The sequence below is a fragment of the Moschus berezovskii genome, chromosome 9 (genome assembly GCF_049115385.1).
Source record: "Moschus berezovskii isolate FMDL1 chromosome 9, NW_MosBer_1.0, whole genome shotgun sequence".
In the NCBI taxonomy this organism is placed as follows: domain Eukaryota; kingdom Metazoa; phylum Chordata; class Mammalia; order Artiodactyla; family Moschidae; genus Moschus; species Moschus berezovskii.
In genome coordinates, this window is record NC_142468.1 from 87,179,967 (window position 1) to 87,204,711 (window position 24,745).

The 24,745-nt window shown below is 39.8% G+C and overlaps 1 protein-coding gene across 2 annotated transcripts; it reads right to left on the minus strand.

The window, feature by feature from the left end:
- Positions 1–21: 21 nt before the first annotated feature.
- Positions 22–23,405, minus strand: MTFMT (mitochondrial methionyl-tRNA formyltransferase). 2 transcript variants are annotated; one of them, XM_055436424.2, is made up of 9 exons: positions 23,127–23,405; positions 20,933–21,142; positions 16,964–17,086; positions 15,220–15,322; positions 14,065–14,140; positions 9,082–9,173; positions 1,952–2,030; positions 989–1,071; positions 22–445 (listed from the first exon to the last, which is right to left on the minus strand). In XM_055436424.2, exons 1-9 carry the CDS (start codon positions 23,345–23,347, stop codon positions 257–259), a joined length of 1,176 nt encoding a protein of 391 aa, XP_055292399.1. In that variant the 5' UTR covers positions 23,348–23,405; the 3' UTR covers positions 22–256. The 2 variants fall into 2 exon arrangements, with proteins under 2 accessions (XP_055292399.1, XP_088696037.1); XM_088839911.1 differs by lacking the exons at positions 1,952–2,030; positions 9,082–9,173.
- Positions 23,406–24,745: the final 1,340 nt, after the last annotated feature.

Here is a 24,745-nt window from a genome sequence, read left to right on the forward strand (position 1 = left end):
TACAGTCTGATGAGTCTGATATTATAAATAAAAATTTAATTTAAAATTTCTCTTTTTATTCAAAGAGAAAAAGCTGTTTTTAACTCTGTTAGACAGAAAATGCAAAGTGAGGTAATTTATCTTTTTGACAATAATCTTCCCTTTCAACAGCGTCCAATTCTTTGAAAGTCAAGATAATTCCTTGTAAATAAGGCTTCCAACAAATTACAAGTATACAGTAGGTTCTTGTCCATCTTCTTCCAAAGTACTTAGTGCACTATTGCATAGCAACAATTTTTTTTTTCTGCTTCTTCTTCTTTGGTGGAAGTCTGAGAGTCTGAAATCTGCATTGGCTTGGTTGAGCTTGGGAATTTTTCTGGTACCAGGGGTGCAAATATCCATTGTAGAAGTCAGTAGCTGTTAGTGTTTTCTTGAGCATCACTGATCGAACACCAATCCAGTCATCCTAAAGGGCAAAAGACAAACAGTGAATATGCAGTGCTGGCAAAACTGGTGGTAAATTTTTACTTATAAAACTTTTATTATGAGGAAAAAAAAAAAAAAGCCAACAAATCTTTACTACATCCAGGCTGCAAATGGCACTAAGTAACATAAATGATGAGCTTTCTTGGTGGCTCAGTGGTAAAGAATCCATCTGCCAATGCAGGAGATGCTGTTCCATCCCTGGGTTGGGAAGATCCCCTGGAGAAGGAAATAGCAACCCACTCCAGTATTCTTGCCTGGGAAATCCCATGGACAGAGGAGCCTGGCAGGCTCTAGTCCATTGGGTTAAAAAAGAGCTGGACACAACTTAGCAACTAAACAACAACAACAAAGTTACTGAATCATTTTTTCATTGTCTGAGCAATAGTAACACCTTGGTAAAACTTCATCACGATCTGACAGACAGGCAGTCAGTTGAGTGATGACCCAACTAAAAATGACAAATGATATAAACTATAAACTCAGCAAAAGAAGTATAATCATGTGAAACTAAAGAAAAGTGTACCTTGCAACAAACCAGCAGTATTTGTGACTGTTTGTGGTATATTACTGATCCTGGAATAATAGCTTGTCCTGTTAATTTTGAATCTAAAGAAAGGGGAGGAGAAAAGAGGGATATTAGAGAGAGAATAAATAATTACACAACTTCATAGTGCTTCTTAAAAATCAAAGGAAACATTCTGCAAGACAGTACTAATACTGGAGCGCACACATCTGCTGATGCCCTGACTTTGTAATCCAAAACATACGAGAGTCATGGTGCCCTGTGTGTATCTCGAACCCAATGGGAACCTTTCCATACACATAACCAGCTATTAGTCCTTTACTCAGTGTCTCAGAGATCAACCTAAAATGTTGAACCTAGAAGTTTTGACCATTTGGGTGAAATAACTAGCTTGCAGTGGAGAGATGTACAAGGAAACTTAGGATCTAAGCTGGGCCCTCTATCTATGACCAAACAAATCCCAGTTCCTAGATCCCTGGGTAACTCTGACACCCTCTGAACTATACCAGCTCCCTCTGTGGCTCACATTCCTTCAGTCTACTGGGATATGGTAGGACACGAACAGGCCTCTGAATGGACCAGATCATGAAATGCTCCACCCTGGCCTAAGATTCTCACTGAGCTGCCCAGAGATCTTCATTATGATATTCACCAGAATGAAATTAACCTAATCATTCTGCATTCCCTGAAAACCTTACCAGAGGAAATCACAGAGCTTAATATGGGATAGTAACACTGGTATCTACTTCTCAGTTTCTTACAATGGTTAAAAGAGGAAATACATGAGAATGGACACTGCAAAGAATAACATTATAAATGAATGTAAAGTATTACAATTACTGAGCTGAAACAAACTGAAAGAATCCTTATTTTTAGTTAAGTGTGACTCATGGTAAAACAGACACATTTTCAAACGGACTATACTGAAAACATTTTCCATGCCAGCTATTCAAAAGTAAGTACCACTGAGGACTGAACTATCAACTTCTACCAAATCCAGAAGCTTAATGGTATTATCCATCCAGAGTGTCTGCAACGGAATCTGCAAATAAAATGAAAGAAGGATAATAAAAAAATACACTCAATCCCCAACACTTTTCAATTATTATTTTGTGTTAATCTGGCCTGACTTCTCTCCCAATTACAGTGGAACTGGGAACTCAGTCTCTAAACCTTATGGAACAGAACAGAACACGACCCTCTGTATCAGCCTTATAAGATCAGACTTATAAGAACTTAAAATTAAACATCATTTTTAATCAATGTATATCTTTATTAATATTTCTAGTTAAAAATCATGCTCATTCTAAAAATGCAAGCATTACAACAATTAATGTTAAAAAATTAGAAAATGAATAATTTTCTTAAGCATCACTGATAGAAGAACCAATCCAAACATCTTACAGGGCAAAAGACAAACAGTGAAAATGCAGTGCTGGCAAAACTGGTGGTAAATTTTTGCTTATAAAACTTTTATCACAGAAAAAAAAAATCTTCACTAAATCCAGGCTGCAAATGGCACTCAGTAACATAAATGATGAGCAGTTCAGTCTCATCATTTTTTTCAAGGACTGACTGCAGTTCAGTCCTCTAGTTCATAGACAAGAGAAGTGAGGCCCAGAGGTTACCTCCCATCTCCAGAGGTAACTACAGTTAGTAGCCTGATGTGTACATCCTTGTATTTTTTCTACGAATATAATCATCACAAAAATCTAAAACATAGTGTTTGACGAGGAATTTTTTTTTTTTTTTACTTAACCATAGACTGGACAAATTTTCATCAGTACACACTTATCTATTTCACTCTTTTATCTGCTGGACAATATTCCATTTTATAAAATGCACCATAATTTATGTAACTAATGCCTTTATGAGAGACATTTCATAACATATTACAAAATTACAAAAAAACTTTAAATGTGATAATAAATAGCCTGGCATATATATCTTTGAGGACTTTTATATTTCTGGAGAATAGTCTGTTGTTGTTGTTTAATATATTTATTTATCCATTTGGCTGCACTGAGTCTTTAGTTGTAGTATATGAACCCTTAGTTGCGGCATGTGGGAGCTAGTTCCCTGACCAGGGTTTGAGCCCAGGGCTCCTGCATTGGGAGCACAGAGTCTTAGCCACTGGACCACCAGGGAAGTCCCAACAGCTGTTTTTTTAAGTGGACCACTTGGGTTAAAGAGCATCAACATTTTATTGTTAAACAATCTTATAAGAGAAAAAATGACAGTCTATTACTGTTTATTATTAATGAGGCTAAGGAGCAGTGCATATCCACTTGCACATTTTATTTCTTAGGCCTGTTTATGCCCTTTGCTCATTTAAAAAAAACACTGAGTTGTTCATCTCATTAATTCATGAAAGGCTTTTATATTTTTAGGAAATTAGCTCTTTAGTTCTCAGATGTATTATGAATATTTTTTTAGTTTGTTGACTTTTAATAATGGGTAATTTTTTCCAAGCATAAGTTTTTTATTTCATTAAATTGTATTTATTAGCCTTTTCTCTCATGACTTCATTGGTACATATCATGCTTAAAAAGGCCTATCCACAGTTATCAAATATTACAAAATTATTCACCTATGCTTTTTCCCACTTCTTTTTGGTTTCATTTTGATCCATTTAGATTTTATTCTGATTTTAAAAGATGAGACTTGAAGGCTCCCTTTCTTTTGGTTAACCAGTCATCCCAACACTATATACTGGATAAGCCATCTTGCCTTTCCCCACGGTGAGATGCTACTTTTATTAGACTTTGATTTAAATAGGCTAACAGAAATTAACATACACCAGGAAAATAAGTTATTTCGAATTTCTGAAGTAAATAAACTAATTTTCAGACTGCAGTTCAGTCCTCTATTTCATAGGTGAGGACAGTGAGGCCCAGAGGAATGCAGCTGTCTCCCTGCGGTCAGACACAGCTGGTTAATGTCAGAGCCAAGGCCCAGAATCTACGTTTCCTCATTCTCAGCTCAGGGCTCTTTTCACGGCCACCTCAATAGGACATTTCACTTTCAGAACAAGATAGGCTTTTCAAAGATGTGAATGGTTAAATCTGAAAATTAAACACACTTGAAGAAAAGTATTCACAACTTTATCTATGTCATATTTTGGTATGATATCCTCGTCTATAATTTGCTGACTGATTCTTCTTTCACCAGCTTCCAGTAAGTCATGAAATGATTTTCATGTGTGTAACCTTTTCTCTTTCAAAGAACTCTAAAAACTTCTGAAACACGTTTACTGACGGAAAATCATTTATATTTACCGAGGGCGATATAGGTACCAAATACAATATAGGTACAGAATTAGAATACACAGTACGTGTTCTTGGGGAGGTAAACCTCATCTTCACCTCATCATCAGAGCACAAAGAAAGGAAAGGGACAGTAAAGAGTACAGTCATTCCTGTGTTCATGATCATTACTGTCAAAATCGTATGTTGGCATGGATTTAAATTCACAGTTTATCTCCTTTGATCTTGACAGCTGTGGACCTGGTCATTAACCTCATTTTACAGGTAAAATGCAGAAGCTCAGATAAGTTAAGAATCTTGCTCTGCGTTAATACACAGCAGCTCTAGGAATCAAATTTCACTTTTTGGTTACAAGATAAGCGTTCCTTCTGTTACAGCACAAGCGCTTCTCAGTGGAGAGGAAAGGCAAATTGCAAAAGACAAGCATTATCATGTAGTGTTTAACTGTTCTAACTTTTGGGGGAGCTGTCAAACTGTTCTCTAAAGCAGCTGCCCCATTTTACATTTCCACCAACAATGAATGAGGGTTCCAAATTTCTCTGCATCCTCATCAACCCTGATTATGTTTGTTTTTTAAAAAAATTACAGCAATTCTAGTAAGTGTGAAGCGGTATCTCAGTATAGTTTTGATTTGCATTTCGAGGAGACAGGGACGACAGAGAATGAGATGGCTGGATGGCATCACCGACTCGATGGACATGAGTTTGAGTGAACTCCGGGAGTTGGTGATGGACAGGGAGGCCTGGCGTGCTGTGATTCATGGGGTCGCAAAGAGTCGGACACGACTGAGCGACTGAACTGAACTGAACTGAATGACTAATGACATTGACATTATATATTTTCTTAGGATAAATGTCTATGTAGATCCTTTGCTGATCTTTGCTAATTATCTTAACCTTTTTGCTGTGAGAGTTCTTTGTTCTTTTATATACTAGCTACTAGACTTTCATCAGATATATGATTTGCACATATTTTCTTTTATTATGTAGGCTGTCTTTTCATTTTCTTCTTAGTGTTCTTTTAAATTTTGAAATCCAATTTCTCTGTTTTTAGTCTGTTGCTTATTCTTCAGGCATTATATCTAAGAACCATTGCATACTTCAAGGTCATAAAGATATACTCATGTATCTTCTTCCAAGAGTTTTCATAGTTTTAGCTCTTACATTTAGTTTTCTGATCCATACTGAGCTCATTTTTATATGTGGTGTGAGGCAGGGATCCAAATCCATTTCTTTTTATTATGAATATCCAGTTGTCCAAGCACCATGTGGTAAAAAGACTATTCTTTCCCCATTAAATTGTCTTGGAATCCTTATCACAAATCACATGACCATAAATGTATGGGTTTATTCTGCACTCTCAATTCTATCCCACTGAGCTTTATGTCTATCTTTTTTAGTATCACATTGCCTTGATTTTTATAGCTTTGAAGTAAGTTGTAACATCAGGAACTAGAAGTCCTCCAATTTTGTTCTGTATCAAGATTTTCTGTCTATTCTGGACCTCTTGGGGTTCCATATGAGTTTTAGGATAAACTTATCCATTTTTGCAAAAAGTCAAGTAGGATTTTTATAGGAAATACGTTGAACTTGTAGATCAATTTGGGCAACAGTGCCATTAGTAAATCTTCTTATTCACAAACACAGAGGTATTTCCATTTACTTTGGAATTCTTTGCTGTTTATTAGCTCTATTTGTTTTGGAGGGGGGCTGCTGCTGCTGCTGCTAAGTCACTTCAGTCGTGTCCAACTCTGCGACCCCATAGATGGCAGCCCACCAGACTCCCCCGTCCCTGGGATTCTCCAAGCAAGAATACTTGAGTGGGTTGCCATTTCCTTCTCCAACGCATGAAAGTGAAAAGTGAAAGTGAAATCACTCAGGTGTCCGACTCCCAGGAACCTCATGGACTGCAGCCTACCAGTCTCCTCCGTCCATAGGATTTTCCAGGCAAGAGTACTGGAGTGGGTTGCCATTGCCGTCTCCGTTGGAAGGGGGAGTCTTCATAATTTTCTATATATAATATTACAGACATAGTTTTACATTGTTCCTTTTTTCTTGTCTAATTACTCTGGCTATAACCTCCAGTACAATATTGAATACAAGTGGGGAGTTGCTGTAAGGCAGCAACCAACACAACACTGTAAAGCAACTATCCTCCAATTAAAAATAAAAATTTTTTAAAAAAAGCAGTGAGAGTGGAGATCTTTGTCTTGTTCCTGATTTTAGAGGGAACAATTTCAATCTTCTGCCATTAAATATGTTAGCTTTGGATTTTTTTCTTTTTGGTAGATATTCTTTACCAGTTTGAGGAAGTTCTTGTCTATTCTTAGTCTGTTGAATATTTTCATCATGAAAAGATATTGGATTTTTCAAATGCCTTTTCTATATCTACTCAGACAGCTGCGTGGTTTTTGTCCTTTATTCTATTAATGTGGTGTATTACGTTGATTTTTCTGTGCTGAACCAACCTTATATTCCTGGGCTACATTGCACGTAACCATGGTGTATAATCCTTTTCTACATGTTTGACTCAGTTTGTTAATTCTATTAAGGATTTTTGTCTCTATGTTAATAAGGGCTATTGATCTGTAGTTTTCATTTTTTGTGAATCTTTATCTGATTTAGCTTACTTGAGTTTTGTATTAGCTGCTCCCTCTGAATGGAATGCTGTTTTCCTGATCTGGGCATGACTTTCTCCTTATTGTCTTTCAGACCTCAGCTTAAATGTCAGTTCAGAGTGGCCTTCCCCCAACAGGTATCCAATCTAAAATAGCCACCAGTGAATCTATCACATTGTCTTCCGTTAATTTTCACTGAAGAGCTTATCACACTATCTGATACTATCCTTATTTATTTGCTTATTTGTTTTTGCTTTCCCATATCACCTCTAACACCTAGAACAATGCCTGGCACATAATAGGATTTCAATAAATTATTTTTTTTAATGAAGGAATAACAGCAGCTATCAGATACTGTACTAGATGCTTTATATACAATATGTCATTCTAATTTTCAAATGAACTAACTAAAGCTCAGAAGTTAAATAACTTTCTCAAGTCTACAAAGCTAGGAAGTAGCACAGAGAAGCTGGAATCCAGCTCTGTCTGGTTCTAAAGTCAATGTTCTTTTCCCTATGCCATTCTGTTAAGCGGGAAAAGTACAGGATTTGAAGTCAGGCGGATCTGGTTCAAAATCTGACTCTCACCAACAATGTGACCATCAGCAACATTCAATAGCCATTCATTGAGCATCTACTTTAAGCCTCAATCTGTCAACTTAAAATGGGATAATACCCATAGCATAAGGTTGTAATCCTCACTGAAGAACTGTGCATGTTACAGATATTCAAAGGCAGTTCTCCATTTTAGCCAACAAAGGTAGTCCATTAAAAACCCCAAACTTGGGACTTCCCTGTGGTCCAGTGGTTGAGAATCTGCTTGCCAATGCAGGGGACACAGGTTCAATCCCTGGTCCAGGAAGATTCCACATGCTGCAGGGCAACTAGACCCATGCGCCATAACTATTAAGCCCACTCTCCAGAGCCCAGGACCTGGAGCTACTGAGCCTAATGTAGCAAGGGCTGAAGCCCACGTGCCCTAGAGCCTGTGCCTTGCGACAAGAGACGCCGCCAGTGAGAAGCCTCAGCTAGAGAGGAGACCCTGTTCGCCTCAAGCAGAGAAAGCCCACGCACAGCAACAGAGACTCAGTGAAGCCAAAAAGTAAACTAAAAAATAAAAAAGTTTAAAAAGATGCTATATAACAAATATTTTAAAAATGAATGTCGCATATCAGTTCAGTTCAGTTCAGTCGCTCAGTCGTGTCCGACTCTCCGCGACCCCATGAATCACAGCACACCAGGCCTCCCTGTCCATCACCAACTCCCGGAATACACTCAAACTCATGTCCACATAGTCGGTGATGCCATCCAGCCATCTCATTCTCCGTCGTCCCCTTCTCCTCCCACCCCCAACCTTTCCCAGCATCAGAGTCTTTTCCAGTGAGTCAACTCGTTGCATGAGGTGGCCAAAGTATTGCAGTTTCAGCTTTAGCATATACAAAATAATTAAAATAAGGACTCAAACAGATATTTGTACATCCACCTTCATACCTGCATTATTCACATTAGCTAAAAGGTGGAAACAACTCAAATGGCCATCAAGAGACGAATAAACAAAATGTGTTCCATATATGTATATATACAATGGAATGTTATTCAGCCCTAAAAAAGAATGACATTTTGATACATGGTACAACATAAATGAAACCTGAAAACATTATGCTAAGTGAGATCAGCCAGGCACAAAAGAACAAATATTGTATGATTCCACTTATATGAGGAGCCTATGATAGGCATATTCACAAACAGAAAGAATAGTGATTACCAGGGATGGTGCGATGGGTGGAAAGGGGAGTTGTTGTTTAATGGTTATAGAGTATCAGTTTGAGATGAAGAAAAAGTTCATTTAGAAATGAATTTCGGGGACCTCCCTGGTAGTCCAGTGATTAAGAATCTGCCTGCCAATGCAAGGGACACAGGTTCCATCCCCGGTCCAGGAAGATCCCACAGGCTCAGGAGCAGCTGAGCCTGCAAGCCGCGACTACCAAGCTCACGTGCTTCAATACTGAAGCCCATGCTCTACAGCAAGAGAAGCCACTGCAATGAGGAGCCCATGCAGCCAGAAACAAAAAATAATTAAATGAAAAATGAATTTCAGGATCCTTAGGCTTTATGAGATTTATTCCTAAATAAAAATACTTCAAAAGTAAATTACTATACACACATATACACACACAATTAGGTAAAACTGCAATTTGACTTCCAACTTACTATATTTCCAACGGCACGATAAAGTCTGAATATCTGCTCTGAAGTTTGTTCCTCCCATTTTATACAGCTGGTAGCAGCCGAAATCTTAGGGGCTGTGAGAGAAAGCCAATGGCAAGAATGAATGACCATAAACTGGTAATTACTGATACAGATTGACAGAATGACCTGAATGACAGAAAATCCATCACATTATTTTCTCAGCTTCTGTGTGCTTTAAGTTTTCCATATCTGTACACATACATACATAATAAATAAAAGGACCAGAAGAAAACATTCCCTGGGTTGGGAAGATTCCCTGGAGGAAGGCATGGCAACCCACTCCAGCATTCTTATCCGGAGAATCCCCATGGACAGATGAACCTAGTGGGCTACAGTCCATGGGGTGGCAAAGAGTCAGACACAACTTAGTGACTAAGCACAGAAGAAAGCATGGGTAAATTTCTTTATAACATAGGAATAGAAAAAGTTCTTTTATGATTCAAAGTCCAGAGCAATTAAAGAATGATAAATGTGACTACATAAAAAACTTTTGTAAGACAAAAAGAAATGCCACAAATAAAGCCAGGAGACAAATGACAAACAAGGTATTTGCAATTTATATCACAGTGTTTTATATCTATTTATATATATTGCATGAGAGATATATCTATATAATAAATATAAATATTTACATGTAACTATTATATATGTGTGTGTTACCTATATTTATATTATATTTAGGAGCACTTTGTATCTATTATACAGATTTATTTATTTCTATTACACAAAGTACTCCTAAAAACTGAGACAAAAGAAACCAAAAACTGAAAAATGGGCAAAAGATATAATAGACTCTTCAGGAAAAAAAATGCAAATAGTCCTTAAACATGAAAAGTTCCTCAACCTTACTCAAGGAGTAATATGATTAAAACTACTTCAAGACACAATTTCTTATCTCTTAGATTAGGAGGTAACATATGCATAAAGTTATTCATACTAGCATTATTGGAAATAGCAAAAGATTAGAAATAATACACCCGGGGCGGATTCATGTCAATGTATGGCAAAACCAACCAATATAATATTGTAAAATAATTAGCCTCCAATAAAAAAAAAAAAAAGGAAAAAAAAAAAGAAATAATCCAAATGTCCACCAATAATGTCTATTGATTAAACTATGATTTTTTCATACAAATGAGAACTATATTGCCATAAAAAAGAACACAAAAACTTCTTATTGATAGATGATCACCAGCATTCAGCATTCACTGTAAAGTGAAAAGAAGAAAGATGCAGAACAGTGCTTATTTTAAGCCATCCTTTGTGGAATAAAAAAGAAAATAATCAGTTCTAAAGTATGTGTTTTTGCTTATTTTTATAAAGGAAACAACTAAAAGGCTAAATCAGAAACTAATAGTTCTAGAGGGAGAGAAACAGGATCCAAGGAGATAGGAATGAGATGGAAGTAAGACTTCTCTGTGTAACCTTTTCAAATGCTTTTAATTCTGAATCACGTAAATGTTTCAAATATTCACAACTAAGATTTAGTTGTAAAGAGGAAAAAGGCAACCTTGAAAATTAAAACCAAACTGAAACAAAGAAACTTTATATAATCTAATATCAAACTAGGTAACAAAGCCACATGGAAAAAATAATTATCTCCAGTAAGTTTTCAACACAGTACTATGACTATATACTTTAGAAGGATATATTTTAAGGACAAAAAAAAAAATGTAGATCTTAACTCTTATTTATTTAACTTATATGCAGAGTACATCATGAGGAACGCTGGGCTGGAAGAAGCACAAGCTGGAATCAAGATTGCTGGGAGAAATATCAATAACCTCAGATATGCAGATGACACCACCCTTATGGCAGAAAGTGAAGAGGAACTAAAAAGTCTCTTGATGAAAGTGAAAGAGGAGAGTGAAAAGGTTGGCTTGAAGCTCAACATTCAGAAAACTAAGATCATGGCATCTGGTCCCATCACTTCATGGCAAATAGATGGAGAAACAGTGGAAACAGTGTCAGACTTTATTTTAGGGGGCTCCAAAATCACTGCGGATGCTGATTGCAGCCATGAAATTAAAAGACGCTTACTCCTTGGAAGGAAAGTTATGACCAACCTAGATGGCATATTAAAAAGCAGAGACATTACTTTGCCAACCAAGGTCCGTCTAGTCAAGGCTATGGTTTTTCCCGTGGTCATGTATGGATGTGAGAGTTGGACTGTGAAGAAAGCTGATCGCCGAAGAATTGATGCTTTTGAGCTGTGGTGTTGGAGAAGACTCTTGAGAGTCCCTTGGACTCCAAGGAGATCCAACCAGTCCATTCTAAAGGAGATCAGTCCTGGGCGTTCATTGGAAGGACTGATGCTAAAGCTGAAACTCCAATACTTTGGCCACCTCATGCGAAGAGTTGACTTCACATGGAAAAGACTCTGATGCTGGGAAGGACTGGGGGCAGGAGGAGAAGGGGACGACAGAGAATGAGATGACTGGATGGCATCACCGACTCGATGGACATGAGTTTGTGTGAACTCCGGGAGTTGGTGATGGACAGGGAGGCCTGGCATGCTGTGATTCATGGGATCGCAGAGAGTCGGACACTACTGAGCGAGTGAACTGAACTGAACTCTTACTTAGTACTTAAATTTTTCACAGTAATATTGGTATTGCAATTTTGAAATTACTTTATGCACAGCAAATAAAAAATGGCACAGAATTGATTTTAAAAAGGTTTTTTGTATAAGAGAAAATACAAGAAAAATCCTGTACTTTAAAATTTGAATAAGAAACAGTATCAACTCAAATATTTAAAAAAATATATAACACCTAGCCTTTTCTGACACCTCACTTTGGAACACATCATGGTATCAGATGGTTTCTAAATACTACTCCCCAGCTAAAATGAACAAGGGAGAGATGGCTGATTCCAACATGAGGCACAGAATTTATAAGGTGAGCCTGGGACATCTTGTGAAAAAACAAGGAAGCACTCAAAAACTATTTTGGGGGTTGGGGGGATATCAAAAGGATGCAGGAGCCAACTTTAAGAGGCCACCAGGCCAAATCTGGGACAGCTTGAACAGCACAAAGCATCAGGAATGTGATTAACTATAAAACACAATAAATAAAAATCCACAAGTCAAATGATACAAAAATTCACTTGCCATCATAACTGAAGGTGATTATGGTGCCAACTCCCTATTTTAAAAATTGATAATTACAGAAAGAATTAAGAAATCATCCTGCCCTTTTAGGATGAATTAAAATTCACCCCCAATTAGTGAGGAAAAGCTCTTCTTTACAGAATAATGCCAACCATTAAATATAAAAGGAACTGGAAAATAACTGTTTTGATTTTCATTGAAATAATTCATTGAAGGAAGGAGCACCAATCCCTGCTAAAATTGTGAAAGGTTGTTGCTGTTTAGTTGCTCATTCATGTTCAACTTGTTGCAACCCCACGTACTGCCAAGATCTTCTGTCCATGGAATTTTCCAGGCAAGAATACGGGAGTGGTTTACCATTTTCTCCTCCAGGGGGTCTTAGGGACTGAACCCATGTCTCTGCATCTCCTGCACTGTAGGCAGATTCTTTACTGCTGAGCCTCTAGGAAACCAGGTATCTGCACAGTTATCAAAGTATGACCCCACAGATTACCGGTCATTTGCAAACGGAGAAACATGGCTTTACACTAGAAAGATCTGGTGGTCACCACCTCAACCAAGTGACGAAACTTAGCTTCACTAGCTTTGATGCAACCGAGTATTATGGCTTGCTGACATGACACACTAAAACTGCACGACAGAGGTAGAGGCTTCCCCACATGCACCTATGTGCTCAGTTACGCTCAGTTCCAGAGACTCCCCAGGAATATCCTTCACACATTTTTAAATTCTGAGCCATGAAAATGTCTCACATATTCAAGAAATAAAATTAAATCATAAGTTAAAATAAAAAGCAACACAAGGTTAAAAACAACCTGAAACAAATATCACTGGAACACAGTATCATCTATGAAATTCTCTTTCCACAACTTTAAGCCTGAATCTAATCAAGTCTTGAGAACTTCTGATTTACAGGAACTTCAAGGGCTGGAAAAACTAAACACTGAACTAAACACTGAAAGGAAATAGACAACTGGCCTGGTTTCTTCAAAAAGTTAATGACATAAAAAAAAGCAGTGAGGAATTACTCTAATGAAACTAAAGAGACATACAACTCACCGTAACTGGATCCTAGTCTGAAAAAATATACAGCTATAAAATATGCTTTTAGACAGGAAAATTTAAATATGGACTGGCTATGTTCACTTTTCCTAGGAGATGCATGTTAAAATATTGAGGGATGAAAAGTTATAATGCATACTTCCAAATGGTATGTGCTAAGTCGCTTCAGTCGTGTCCAACTCTTTGTGACCCTATGGACCACAGCCCACCAGGCTCCTCTGTCCATGGGGCTCTTCAGGCAAGAATACTGGATTGGGTTGCCATGCCCTCCTCCAGGGGATCTTCCCAACTCAAGGATCGAACCCACGTTTTTTTCCTTCTCCTACTTTGGCAGGCAGGTTCTTTATCACCAGTGCCACCTGGGAAGACCCCAAATGGTATAGCAGAAATTAAAATATATATACTACATAAACACATATATATAAAGAAAATATGACGAGAGACAAAGACTTTACAAGGTGAACAAACATTAGTAATTGTTGACTCTGAGTTAAACAGGCATTCACTGTCTTTCAGTTTACCTTTGTGTTTGGTACTTTTCAATAAAAAGAATAGAAAAAACTGTTTTAATCTTTCATAAGGCTACATGAGAAGAGGGAGAAAGATCCCTTACCGATCATTCTCTGGAAACAGACCTGCAAGTGGACACACGATCTTTAGTCAAATTAAGGGAAATGTACAGTGAAGAAGTCAGAGGATTCAGTGTCGATGCCAATCACGACAAACAAAACCTCAGGAAAGATGTAAGAGTCTGGGCCGTCTGCACTTACCATGTGTCACCCCCTCGGCTGGCTGCTGTCTTCCATTATTCAAACTTTCAGGCAAATCTTTCAAAACTGAAATAAGCTTTTTAAAAAAAAAAAAAAAAAGAGGAGAGAAATATATTCAAGATGAAAAGAACAAAAACAGAAATACATTACAACTCAGTACCATGAAATTGGGGTCAGGCAATAAATTGGCTTAAGCTGTGAAGAGTCATGTACTTGGTGGAGTTTCAGTGGAGCTGTTCCTTCTCTGCAGACTACAGGTCACTGATTTCCTTTCTGAGAATGCTGAGCCCTGACTGGCTGTTAGAACAGCCTGAGCTCAGCTAACCACACTCTCACTCTATATGAAGGAAAGCTGTGGAGACTTAAAGAGAGTGTACTCTGGAGTCACATAGTTCTGGATTCAAATCCCAGTTCCACTGCCTACTAGCTGTGTCTCTGTGGAAAAGTTGTTTTACTTGTCTGTGACCTTCAAGGTCATCATCTATAAAACAGTTGAAAAAGGTTTGTTGGAAAGGTTAAAAAAAAAAAGGATATAAGAGCATATCTAACACAGTCCTTGGCACACAAGCCAGTGCTCCATAAACGACAGGCACTATTATAACAGCATTTCCGAGGTGAGTGCCTAGAATGGAAAGCACCATCTATAAACCTGGGGAGAACGTTTACCTCTACAGAAAGTTTAGTTCAGATGAAAATCACTAATTGGGTCATTAAGCAGTTACTCAGATTGAATGAAAAAGTCACAGAAAAAGCCATTTACAGCAAGGGGGTCAGTAGAATTCCAAAGTACATGGATGTAGATGCCTGGAACACAGGTATAAAAGTGGGAGGAAAGCTGTGACTTACTTAGGAAATGCTCCTGGTCCGGTTTGACAGGGATGAATGGTATGTCCCTAAGACTAACAGTGAAATTGGAAGAACAGTCTAAAAGCCTCTCCATGGAATGTGGTAGATCATATAAAATCACATATTTCATTCAAAAGCCTTGATTAAGTACCTCCTCTGTGTAAATTCTCAAAGACTTCCAAGCTGATTTTTAGGAAGCCAGGGATAGAAATCATTTTTTTAAAATAAGTTTAAAATTATATATAATAAAAGTGTTCTTTCCACCATAAACACTTAGGAAACAAGCAGGCAGATATTGGAAAAGTGTACCATGCTGGCACCCAGTCTTGACAGCACTGCTTCCAACTCCTTTGAGGTGCTCTTGGGTGGCACAGGAACCGTTTCCTGTTTGAGGATTGGGCCTACATCAAACCTACCAAGAAAATCAAAAGCAAATAGTAACATGATCATTGACTATTTATTAAGTTCAATATGTTTATCTCCATGAATGTTTACGTACCACAAGGATAGTTTTTGTTTATTTTTTAGGCCACATGTATGACTTGTGGGATCTTAGTTCCCTGACCAGGGATTGAACCTGGGCCCCCTGTGGTGGAAGCACAGAACCCTAACCACTGGAATGCCAGGGAAGTCCCCAACAAGGGTAGTTTAACCATGGCCATGAATATGACTGTTAGCCATCGGCAAGAGAGAAATGTCAATCTGAAAGAACGGTGAGCAACATTAGCATGTTATTGATATCACTTGAGTTTATTATTAACCAGAGAGTTTAAGCCTATTAACTTCTCACCATTTTCCACATTTTCATCTGCTTCACTCTTAAGTACCATTTTCTGGTCATATAGGCCATATATGGAGTCAATATTTGAGCTTAACAAAATTAAATTCTAATACAGTCATTTTACTTAACTATTAAAATCCATAAAATTAAAAAAAGAAAGAAAGACGGGAGAGAAAATCTGGCCTATATTTAGATTTTATTTTTTCCCAGAGGAAAAAAGTATAAAATTGCACATCAGGGATTTAATTAAAACCACAAATAATTCTACCATTAGTAATAAATAGTATGAGAAAGTCTCTATTTATATAATGAAAGCACAAAGCAAAGAATTTATTTTCCAAGGAAGTACAATTAAGGAATTTATAATCATTCCTTTCAATATTTCCTTTCTCAAAGGACAAGAGTTTTGCCTGAATTATAGTCAATAGTGATTACAAGTGGGTGCCAATGTATTTGCATTGCCACAAGTCTTGAATTTTATATCAAGCTCTGCAAATATCGGCTATCAACTTCTATTAGAAATATATTTTGTTTTAAATATGTAACTCTATGGTCTGTTAACTCTATTTTTTACCTATAAGCTTTAGTAAAATGCTTATTATGAAAAATTACAAATGTTCCAAAAACAGAGTGCACAGTCTAAGGAATTCCCATACACACATCACTCAGATTTGAGAACTACCAAAGCTTCACCACTCCTGTTTCATCTGAACCTCCCCTCTTTTTTTCTGAAGTTAATGCAAATCTCAGATATTGACTTATTCTTATGAACTTGTGAATTTTTCTTTTCTCTGGAGACATTAGGTGATAACAGGCAGAGTATTAAGATACTCTCCTGGTACAATTTAAAATAACTGTTTTTTAGATTGTAGGTATGATTTAAGAAATTAAATATTAAAAACAATTGTATAACACATTGGTATACAATGTATTACTTCAGGTTCCAAAAAAATTTTGGCCATAGAAACCAAACCAGAAAACCGAGATTATGACAACTAATATGCAAAAATCCATCTCTCACTTATAAATGTCATTTACAGAAATCCAGTTGTTAATAACATTATTCCATTAACAAGTATAAAGAGACATTGTGTAAAGTCTAAAACACATATGTTTTATGTTAGAAACCAGGAAGAAAGAGAAGAAAAAAGCACCCTTGAGTTAGAGAGATTAGTGATTAGCACCTACTTATCCACCTTCCCCTCCCTCAGGCAGACTGACATCAACATTCAAAAATCACAGAAAGTCTCAAGACAATAAAATACGCTCTACCTTTTAGGTTTAATTTGCATAATCGTTACTCCAGCAATCGTGTCTCCATGGAGGATGGTGTGGATTATTGGGGCTGGACCACGCCACCTCGGAAGGCAGCTGGGATGGACATTCAAGATGCCGCTGAGTTAGAGAAGACAGAAATTCGTATGAAAGTGGGCTTTTTCACCATTTAGTTTACTGCTGCATATATGTGGGCTAGATCGCTTCAGTGTGTCCGACTCCGTGAGACCCCATGGACTGGAGCCCATCAGGCTCCTCTGTCCATGGGATTCTCCACATAAGAACACTAGAGTGGGTTGCCGTGCCCTCCTCCAGGGGATCTTCCCAACCCAGGAATTAAACCTGCGGCTTCTGCATTGCAGGCGAATTCTTTACCGCTGGGCCACTGAGGAAGTCCCTTAATTTACTGCTACCTAATACTTTGGCCACCTCATGCGACGAGTCGAGTTGACCCACTGGAAAAGACCCTGATGCTGGGAAAGGTTGGGGGCGGGAGGAGAAGGGGACGACAGAGAATGAGATGGCTGGATGGCATTACCGACTCTGTGGACATGAGTTTGAGTGAACTCCGGGAGTTGGTGATGGACAGGGAGGCCTGGCATGCTGTGATTCATGGGGTCGCGGAGAGTCGGACATGACTGAGCGACTGAACTGAACTGAACTGAAAGTATATGCTATTTTTCATCATTAAACTTTGCCAGAAATTTTGAAAAACAGTTAAATCTAGTCCCAAACCAACTAAAGCAGGAGTCAGAGCTAAGTACACTTTCTTGCCATAACAGACCCATGAAACTCAATAACAGAGCAAGAACTATTCATTGTTCCAAAGATGTTCCACAACAGCTTGTGATATCTGGGAGTTTTTAAATAAAAACATAAAATGTGTTTTTTTACTATATGAGAAGAACCACTCAAACCCAATCGTGCATCTCATGGACAATGTAAAATTATACCTTTTAGTCAAATTACATAATTACCCTCACTTTACTAAATTTGCATATAGAGTTCCTAAAACAAGCTTTGATCCCCATCAAATGATTTATTCACCACTGGTGTGTATCCCAATACGCTTTTCACCCATAAATAAGCAGTTTTAATAATTTACTAATCTGCCATTAGTTTAATGATGTTTCCATCAGCATGAGTATGCACTTGAGAGTATGTGTGTGTATATATATATACACACACATATATATGTATATATATATAAAGTGAAAGTGAACATCACTCAGCTGTGTCGGACTCTTTGTGACCACATGGAATAGTCCATGGAATTCTCCAAGCCAGAATACTAAAGAGGATAGCCATTCTGTTCTCCAGGCGATCTTCCCAACCCAGGGAACAAACCCAGGTCTCCTGCATTGCAGGCAGACTCTTTACCAACTGAGCCACCAGGGAAGCCCCTATATATATGAGACTCCTATATTCTAAATTCCACTGTTCAGCCCAGTCTCATTCATCCAACAAATATTTACTAAGTACAACTCATGACCTGGCACTAAGTACTGGGGATATAAGCAAGAGTGAATCCAATAGGAAGAAAAAAAAAAAAGGATTGGATTTTTACTATGAGCAGAGAGACATGACTTACACTTTAAAAGGATCACATGGTGTTGGGTGGTAAAAGACTGAGAGGGCCAAAGTCAGAAGTGAAGACCACTTAGGAGGTTATGCAGTACGAGAGCCAAGAGTGGTGGCCACAGAAGTGATGAGAGACCATCATTCTAGGCAGATTTCAAAGGCAGAGCTGACAGAACTTCCCAATGGATTGGATGTGTGGTGTGAGATAAGGAATTAACAATAACGCCAAGGTTTTGGGTCTTGAAGGCTGGAGTTGCCATGTGCTGAAATGAAGTTTTTGGGAAGGATCAGGGTTTGGGGTGAAAGGTTCAGGATATCTTAAATGTAAGGTGCCTATCAGACATCCAGCAGAGCTGCAGAGGAGGCAGTGTATACCAGGGTCCTTGAGTTCAGAGATCTGAACTGGAGGGACAAATTTGGGAATTGTCAGCATATATGCAGAACTTAAATGAGGGTGGGTGAGAATCCATATAGATAGTGACAAAAGGCATCATACATTTTAACAATTCATGCCAGGAATGTTAATTAATCTTCCCATGTGATTTGAAACGTCAGTATGAGAACTGACATGTAAGACAATTTAGACTGCTATGGCATGTTTTTCATTTTCAGCTGTGCATTTGACTTGGCTTTTTTTGCCATTTGGCTTTGTGCCAATATTGAAATCTCGATGACTGCATACTTCATAATTGGGATGGACACAACTGAGCAACTGAACTGAACTGCACATGGAACTGACTGGTTCCAAATTGGGAAAGGAGTATGACAAGGCTGTATATTATCACCCTACTTATTTAACTTATATGCAGAGCACATCATGCAAAATACCAGGCTGGATGAAGCACAAGCTGGAATCAAGATTGCCAGGAGAAATATCAATAACTTGATATGTAGATGACACCACCTTTATGGCAGAAAGCGAAGAAGAACTAAAGAACCTCTTTATGAAAGAGGAGGGTGAAAAAGCTGGCTTAAAACTCAACATTCAAAAAACGAAGATCATGACATCCAGTCCCATCACTTCATGGCAAATAGATGGGGAAACAATGGAAACAGAGACAGACTTTACTTTAGGGAGCTCCAAAATCACTGCAGGTGGTGACAGCCATGAAATTCAAAGACGCCTGCTTCTTAGAAGAAAAGCTATGACCAACCTAGACAGCATATTAAAAAGCAGACACATTACTTTGCCGACAAAGGTCTGTCCAGTCAAAGCTATGGCTTTTCCAGCAATCACGTATGTATGTGAGAGTTGGACCATAAAGAAAGCTGAGCCCTGAAGAATTGATGATTCTTTGAACTGCGGTGTTGGAGAAGACTCTTGAGAGTCCCTTGGACTGAAAGGAGATCCAACCAGTCCATCCTAAGGGAAATCAGTCCTGAATATTCATTGGAAGGACTGATGCTGAAGCTCCAATACTTGGCCACCTGATGCAAAGAACTGACTCACTGGAAAAAAACCCTGATGCTAGGAAGGATTGAAGGCAGGGGGAGAAGGAGACGGCAGAGGATGAGACAGTTGGATGGCATCACCAACTCAATGGACATGTGTCTGAGCAAACTCTGGGAGACAGCAAAGGACAAGGAAACCTAGTGTGCTGCAGTCCATGGGGTCGCAAAGAGTTGGACGCGACTGAACTGAACTGATCAAATTACTGTGCAATGTATCTTAAAAATACGGGAACACAGAGAGGATTTCAGGGGCGTTTCAAGCCAGTGCTGACTGACTCATGAAACCAATCATAGCATCTCCTCCAGTGTTGGCTGAATAATGGATCTCCAAGGATGTTTATGTCCTAATCCCCAGAACCTGTGAATGTGCTACCTTACACATTTTGTAGATACAGTTAAGGTAAAAGACCCCAAGATAGAGAGATTATTCTGGATTATCCAGTGGGTCCAATCTAATCACATGAATTGTTAAAGGCAGGGAACCTTCCCCAGCTGAAAGTCAGAAAGTGATAATGGAATGGAGAGATATGAAGTGAAAAAGACTTGATCCTCCATTGCTGGCTTTGAAGACAGAGGAAGGGCGCCATGGGCCAAAGAAAGTCGGTGGCCGCTAGAAGCTGGAAAGGGCAAAGGAGTGGATTCTCCCCTAGAGATTCCAGAAAAGAATGAAGCCCTGCTAACACTCTGATTTTAACCTCATGAGCCATAGGTAGACTCCCAACCTATAGAACTATAAGGCAATAAACTTATGTCATTTTGAGCCACAAAACAAACAAAACAATTCAGGCCACTAATGAAATATTTTACTTTATAAGAAAATACTGAACCAAGGAGAATTAGAGCTCAAGTCACACCATACTGCACTTTAGATACCAGGTCCAATATATAAAGACCAAGGTCTGTGCACTGTATTTCCTTACAAATAAAACTTACTAGGGAAATTTAAGAATAAGAGCCTCACTCAAAAGTCGGCCAAATGATGCTACCACGCCAACATCATATTCTCCAGATCCCACATCTGGCCACTCATACACTGGAAGCTGAGACTGGACAGCATATTGCTTCACTGGCAGTCCTTTTGGTGATGGGGAGGGCACTGTGACCACCTCCAACTTCTCAATTAACTCTTCCTCTTTGTTTTCCCTAAGGTGGAAAGATTAGAAGAAAATATGACAGGGTTAAGATAATGACGGAATGTTAAACTACTTCATACATTTCTAAGGCATTTTTCTGATTAATTCACGAAGCATTTAAGGGTAAATGTTAAAACTAGTGCAACTGAGAGACTAAAGTTTGGTTTATTTATTTAATTTTGTTTAAATTCAAAGAGCCACAAGTGGCTACTGGCTACTGTCCGGACTGCTACGGTTCTAGAAATTTCCCGTGCACACTGAAACACATACAGTAGACATTTCACACAACTGGAATATTATATATACTGTCCTGCATTTTTTCTAACACCGAATGATATTATGTGAGTCTTTAAAAAAAATGGTTAAACATACATTTGCTTATGTATGCATCAAACATTTCTAGAATAAGAAATTGAAGAGAAGAATTGGGAACTGGGAGAACGAAAAGGAAGGAACTGACTTTTCATTGTGTATCGTCTAAATTTTTTGAATTTCCTTTTTTTACTATAACCACATTATTCAAACAATAGATATTTTTAAAATATATATGTATGTATATATATTTCTATGTACACACACACACCCGCCATGGGCATCATTCCATGACACTGTATGTAGCACTATCTCTATTTTTTACCTGCTCTATTTTTTATAAAATTTTTTTAATATTATTTTTTATAGTATTCCAGTGCCAGGGGCTGTTCATTTACTTGGCAGGTATCGCATCAAATGTTAAGGAGTTATGAGAAAAGGAGTAGACAGGAGGGCCCAAAAAAGAAAGTGCAGGAGTACTGGGGCTGCCAAGGGAAGCACCAACAGAAGCATCAGGACACACGCAGTGAGAGATGCGGGAGACCACACAGGGAAAGCAGCATGCAGAGAGTGCATTGCAGACTGTGCAAAGGCACACGTGTGAAGGGAGTGTTTCAGGGTGTGTTACGGAGCGGAGTGTGTGGACTGGGGAATACAAGGGGATTCATGAAGGAGTCCACACGAGGGTCTGCTGGGAAGCACTTGCAGGGAAGACGTGATGGAGGGAGATGACAGAACTGAGTCTGGGGTGCATGGGGAAAACAAGGAATGGGGAAACAAAAAATGCAGACTAGGGGAAAGGAGGCAGAGCGGTGCATATGGGGATACCCACCACATACCACGGACTTTCTGGACAGGCTAGATCTCAAATAATTCTCCCCCCTAGGAATCACGATTTGTTGACTTTTAGAAATATTAAACGTAGAGAATTTCCTGGTAGTCCAGTGGTTGGGACTCCACACTTCCACTTATGGGAGCCCAGGCTTGATTCCTGGCCGGGGAACTAGGATCCCCCTGCGGAATAAACATTAAATGTATACCTAAGAGTTCTGATTTATAAATTTATTCATTGTAAAAGCAGTTCTCTTCTGGGGTGCATCTTCGTTTCAGTCCCAGAAAACTGGATCGGATGTATACAGTGAGGAGATAGGCAGTCAAAGTGTAAGGCAGGCGTGTGCAGAGAGATGCCTGTGTCTAGTAAGAAGCCCAAAGGATTAGAGGGTACAAATCATGTTGAGTAGGAGGCAGTAGGAGTGGAAAGGGGAGGTCTTTGAAGTCAGACCCCATCTTAGTCCCAACCTGCTCAGCTGATGACCTTGGGCAGTCTCTTAACCTCTCTGGGTCGCGGTTTCCATGCAAAGGGGGCAGGGAGGTGCTGGGACAAGACAGAAGTGATGCAGGTAAAGCAGGCAGCAAGGTCTCGACACCATGGGGTGCCAGGGAGAGCTCAGAGCGCGTTAAGAGTCGGGGGAGTGCAGACCGGCTGGGCCGGACCAGGCGGGCACCCAAGGCCTGACGCCGGGGGCGGCGCACCTTCCGGGCGCCCGAGACGCCGAGATCTGGGCCCACGCTCCTCCCGCCCATCTGCTTTTCTCGACGAGAAGCCCAAACCCTCGAGGCCGGGCGCGGTTTCCAGAGCCGCGCCCTCCACACCCGGGCCGCCCAATCCCCGACCCCGGTACCTGGCGGCGTGCAGCGCCCGCAGCGTGTCGCGGGCGAACCGGTCAGTGCCGAAAAAGAGCACCCTCCAAGGCGGCTTCTCGCGGACTCGGGCGCCCTGGCCGTCCTCCCAGCCAGCGGACGCGTTCAGCCTGGCCAGCGCGCGCCAGCGTGCGTTCGGCCCCCGGCCCGCGCCGCCCCCGACGGGCAGGGGCCCGCAGCAGCAGCGCGCCAGGACCCTCATCTCTTCCGCGGGCGGCCTACCCGCGCAGGCGCCTGCGGTGCGGGAGCCGGCGCCCGGCCGGAGGGGCGGGGCCGGGGAGGAAACGCCCGGCGAGGCCCTTCCGCGGCCGGGGCGTGGCTTCCTGATTGGAGGCGTGGCCCATCTGTGTTGGAGCTGGAAAAGGAATTCGCAGGTTCAAAAGCTCGTGACTTTTGTTGCATTTGTTTGCACGATTTAGCCAATCTCCCCAAACAACTCCTTTTAGAAACAAATCATATATGTTTTCAGATGACGAAATCTTTATTTATTTCTGTACCGTTTTCTCAGTCATTATAACTGATACTTACTAGATTCCCTTTGTTTAGTTAATCTTCATATCACCCATAAGTGAAAGTGAAATCGCTCAGTCGTATCCGACTCTTCGCGACCCCGTGGACTGTAGCCTACCAGGCTTCTGTGTCCATGGGGTTCTCCAGGCAAGAGTACTGGAGTGGGTTGCCATTTCCTTCTCGAGGGTATCTTCCCAACGCAGGGATCGAACCTCTGAGCTACCAGGTAGATATTCTTACACCCATTTTACTGAAGAGGATCTGAGAATCCGTGAAATTAGGGTAGTTACCTATGTAAGGTCCTCACAGCTAGCCCCACGGGGCTCCAAAGTCTGTTATCCTAACCCTTACAGCAATCCCAAGTATTAGGGAAGTCAGTGTCCCCAATTCTTGCTTGTAGTCACTCTAGTGACTCAAAGGCCCACTTTTTCCCATACCTTGTGGGTACCTTTCAGCTCAGAGGGATAACACAGAAGAAATTCTCAGGGGCTATGGGCAGGGGAAGCTGTCCTCAGAAGAATCTAAAAGCTTTTAGTGCTTAGATTCTGTATCTCTGAGGTCCTTGAGTGGCCTATGCAACCTGACTGTAGAGTGGAGACCAGATTCCTTCCTAGACTTACTGTCACCACCTTTCCCCATCACATAACCTCAGGCTCAAAGACCCTGGGCCAGTCCTTTTTCCTAAATTATAAGCTCTGCACATCCCTGCTTCAGTGCCTTAGCTTATGCTCCCCTCCCCACTTCCTCTCTGAATACTATCCATTCTTTAATGTCATGGTCAGACATCCTCCCTTGAAGCCTCGAGCTCCTGCCTGTATGGATGTAGTGTTTTTCTATGTACCCTTTTTAATAGTATTCTTTTAATATGTTGGCCTAATTTATTTATATTTATTTTTTACTTTTTGGTCGTGTGACATTTTATTTCCCCAACTAAGGATTGAACCCGTGTCCCCTGGAGTAGAAGGGTGGAATCTTAACTACCAGACCACCAGGGAAGTACCTCTATGTATCCTTTTAATGCTCTATGGGGACCTCTGCTTCTCACAGTTTGGAATTACTGAGGGAAGTTGTCTGATGTACGCATCAGTTC

Coding starts and splice junctions, on each gene's coding strand:
- MTFMT (XM_055436424.2), bottom strand. CDS start 23,347: ATGAGGGTCCTGGCGCGCTGCTGCTGCGGGCCCCTGCCCGTCGGGGGC. Junction 21,143..23,126: donor CGGGCGCTGCACGCCGCCAG/GTACCGGGGTCG, acceptor TTTCCACCTTAG/GGAAAACAAAGAGGAAGAGT. Junction 15,323..16,963: donor ATGCAAATTAAACCTAAAAG/GTAGAGCGTATT, acceptor TTTTCTTGGTAG/GTTTGATGTAGGCCCAATCC.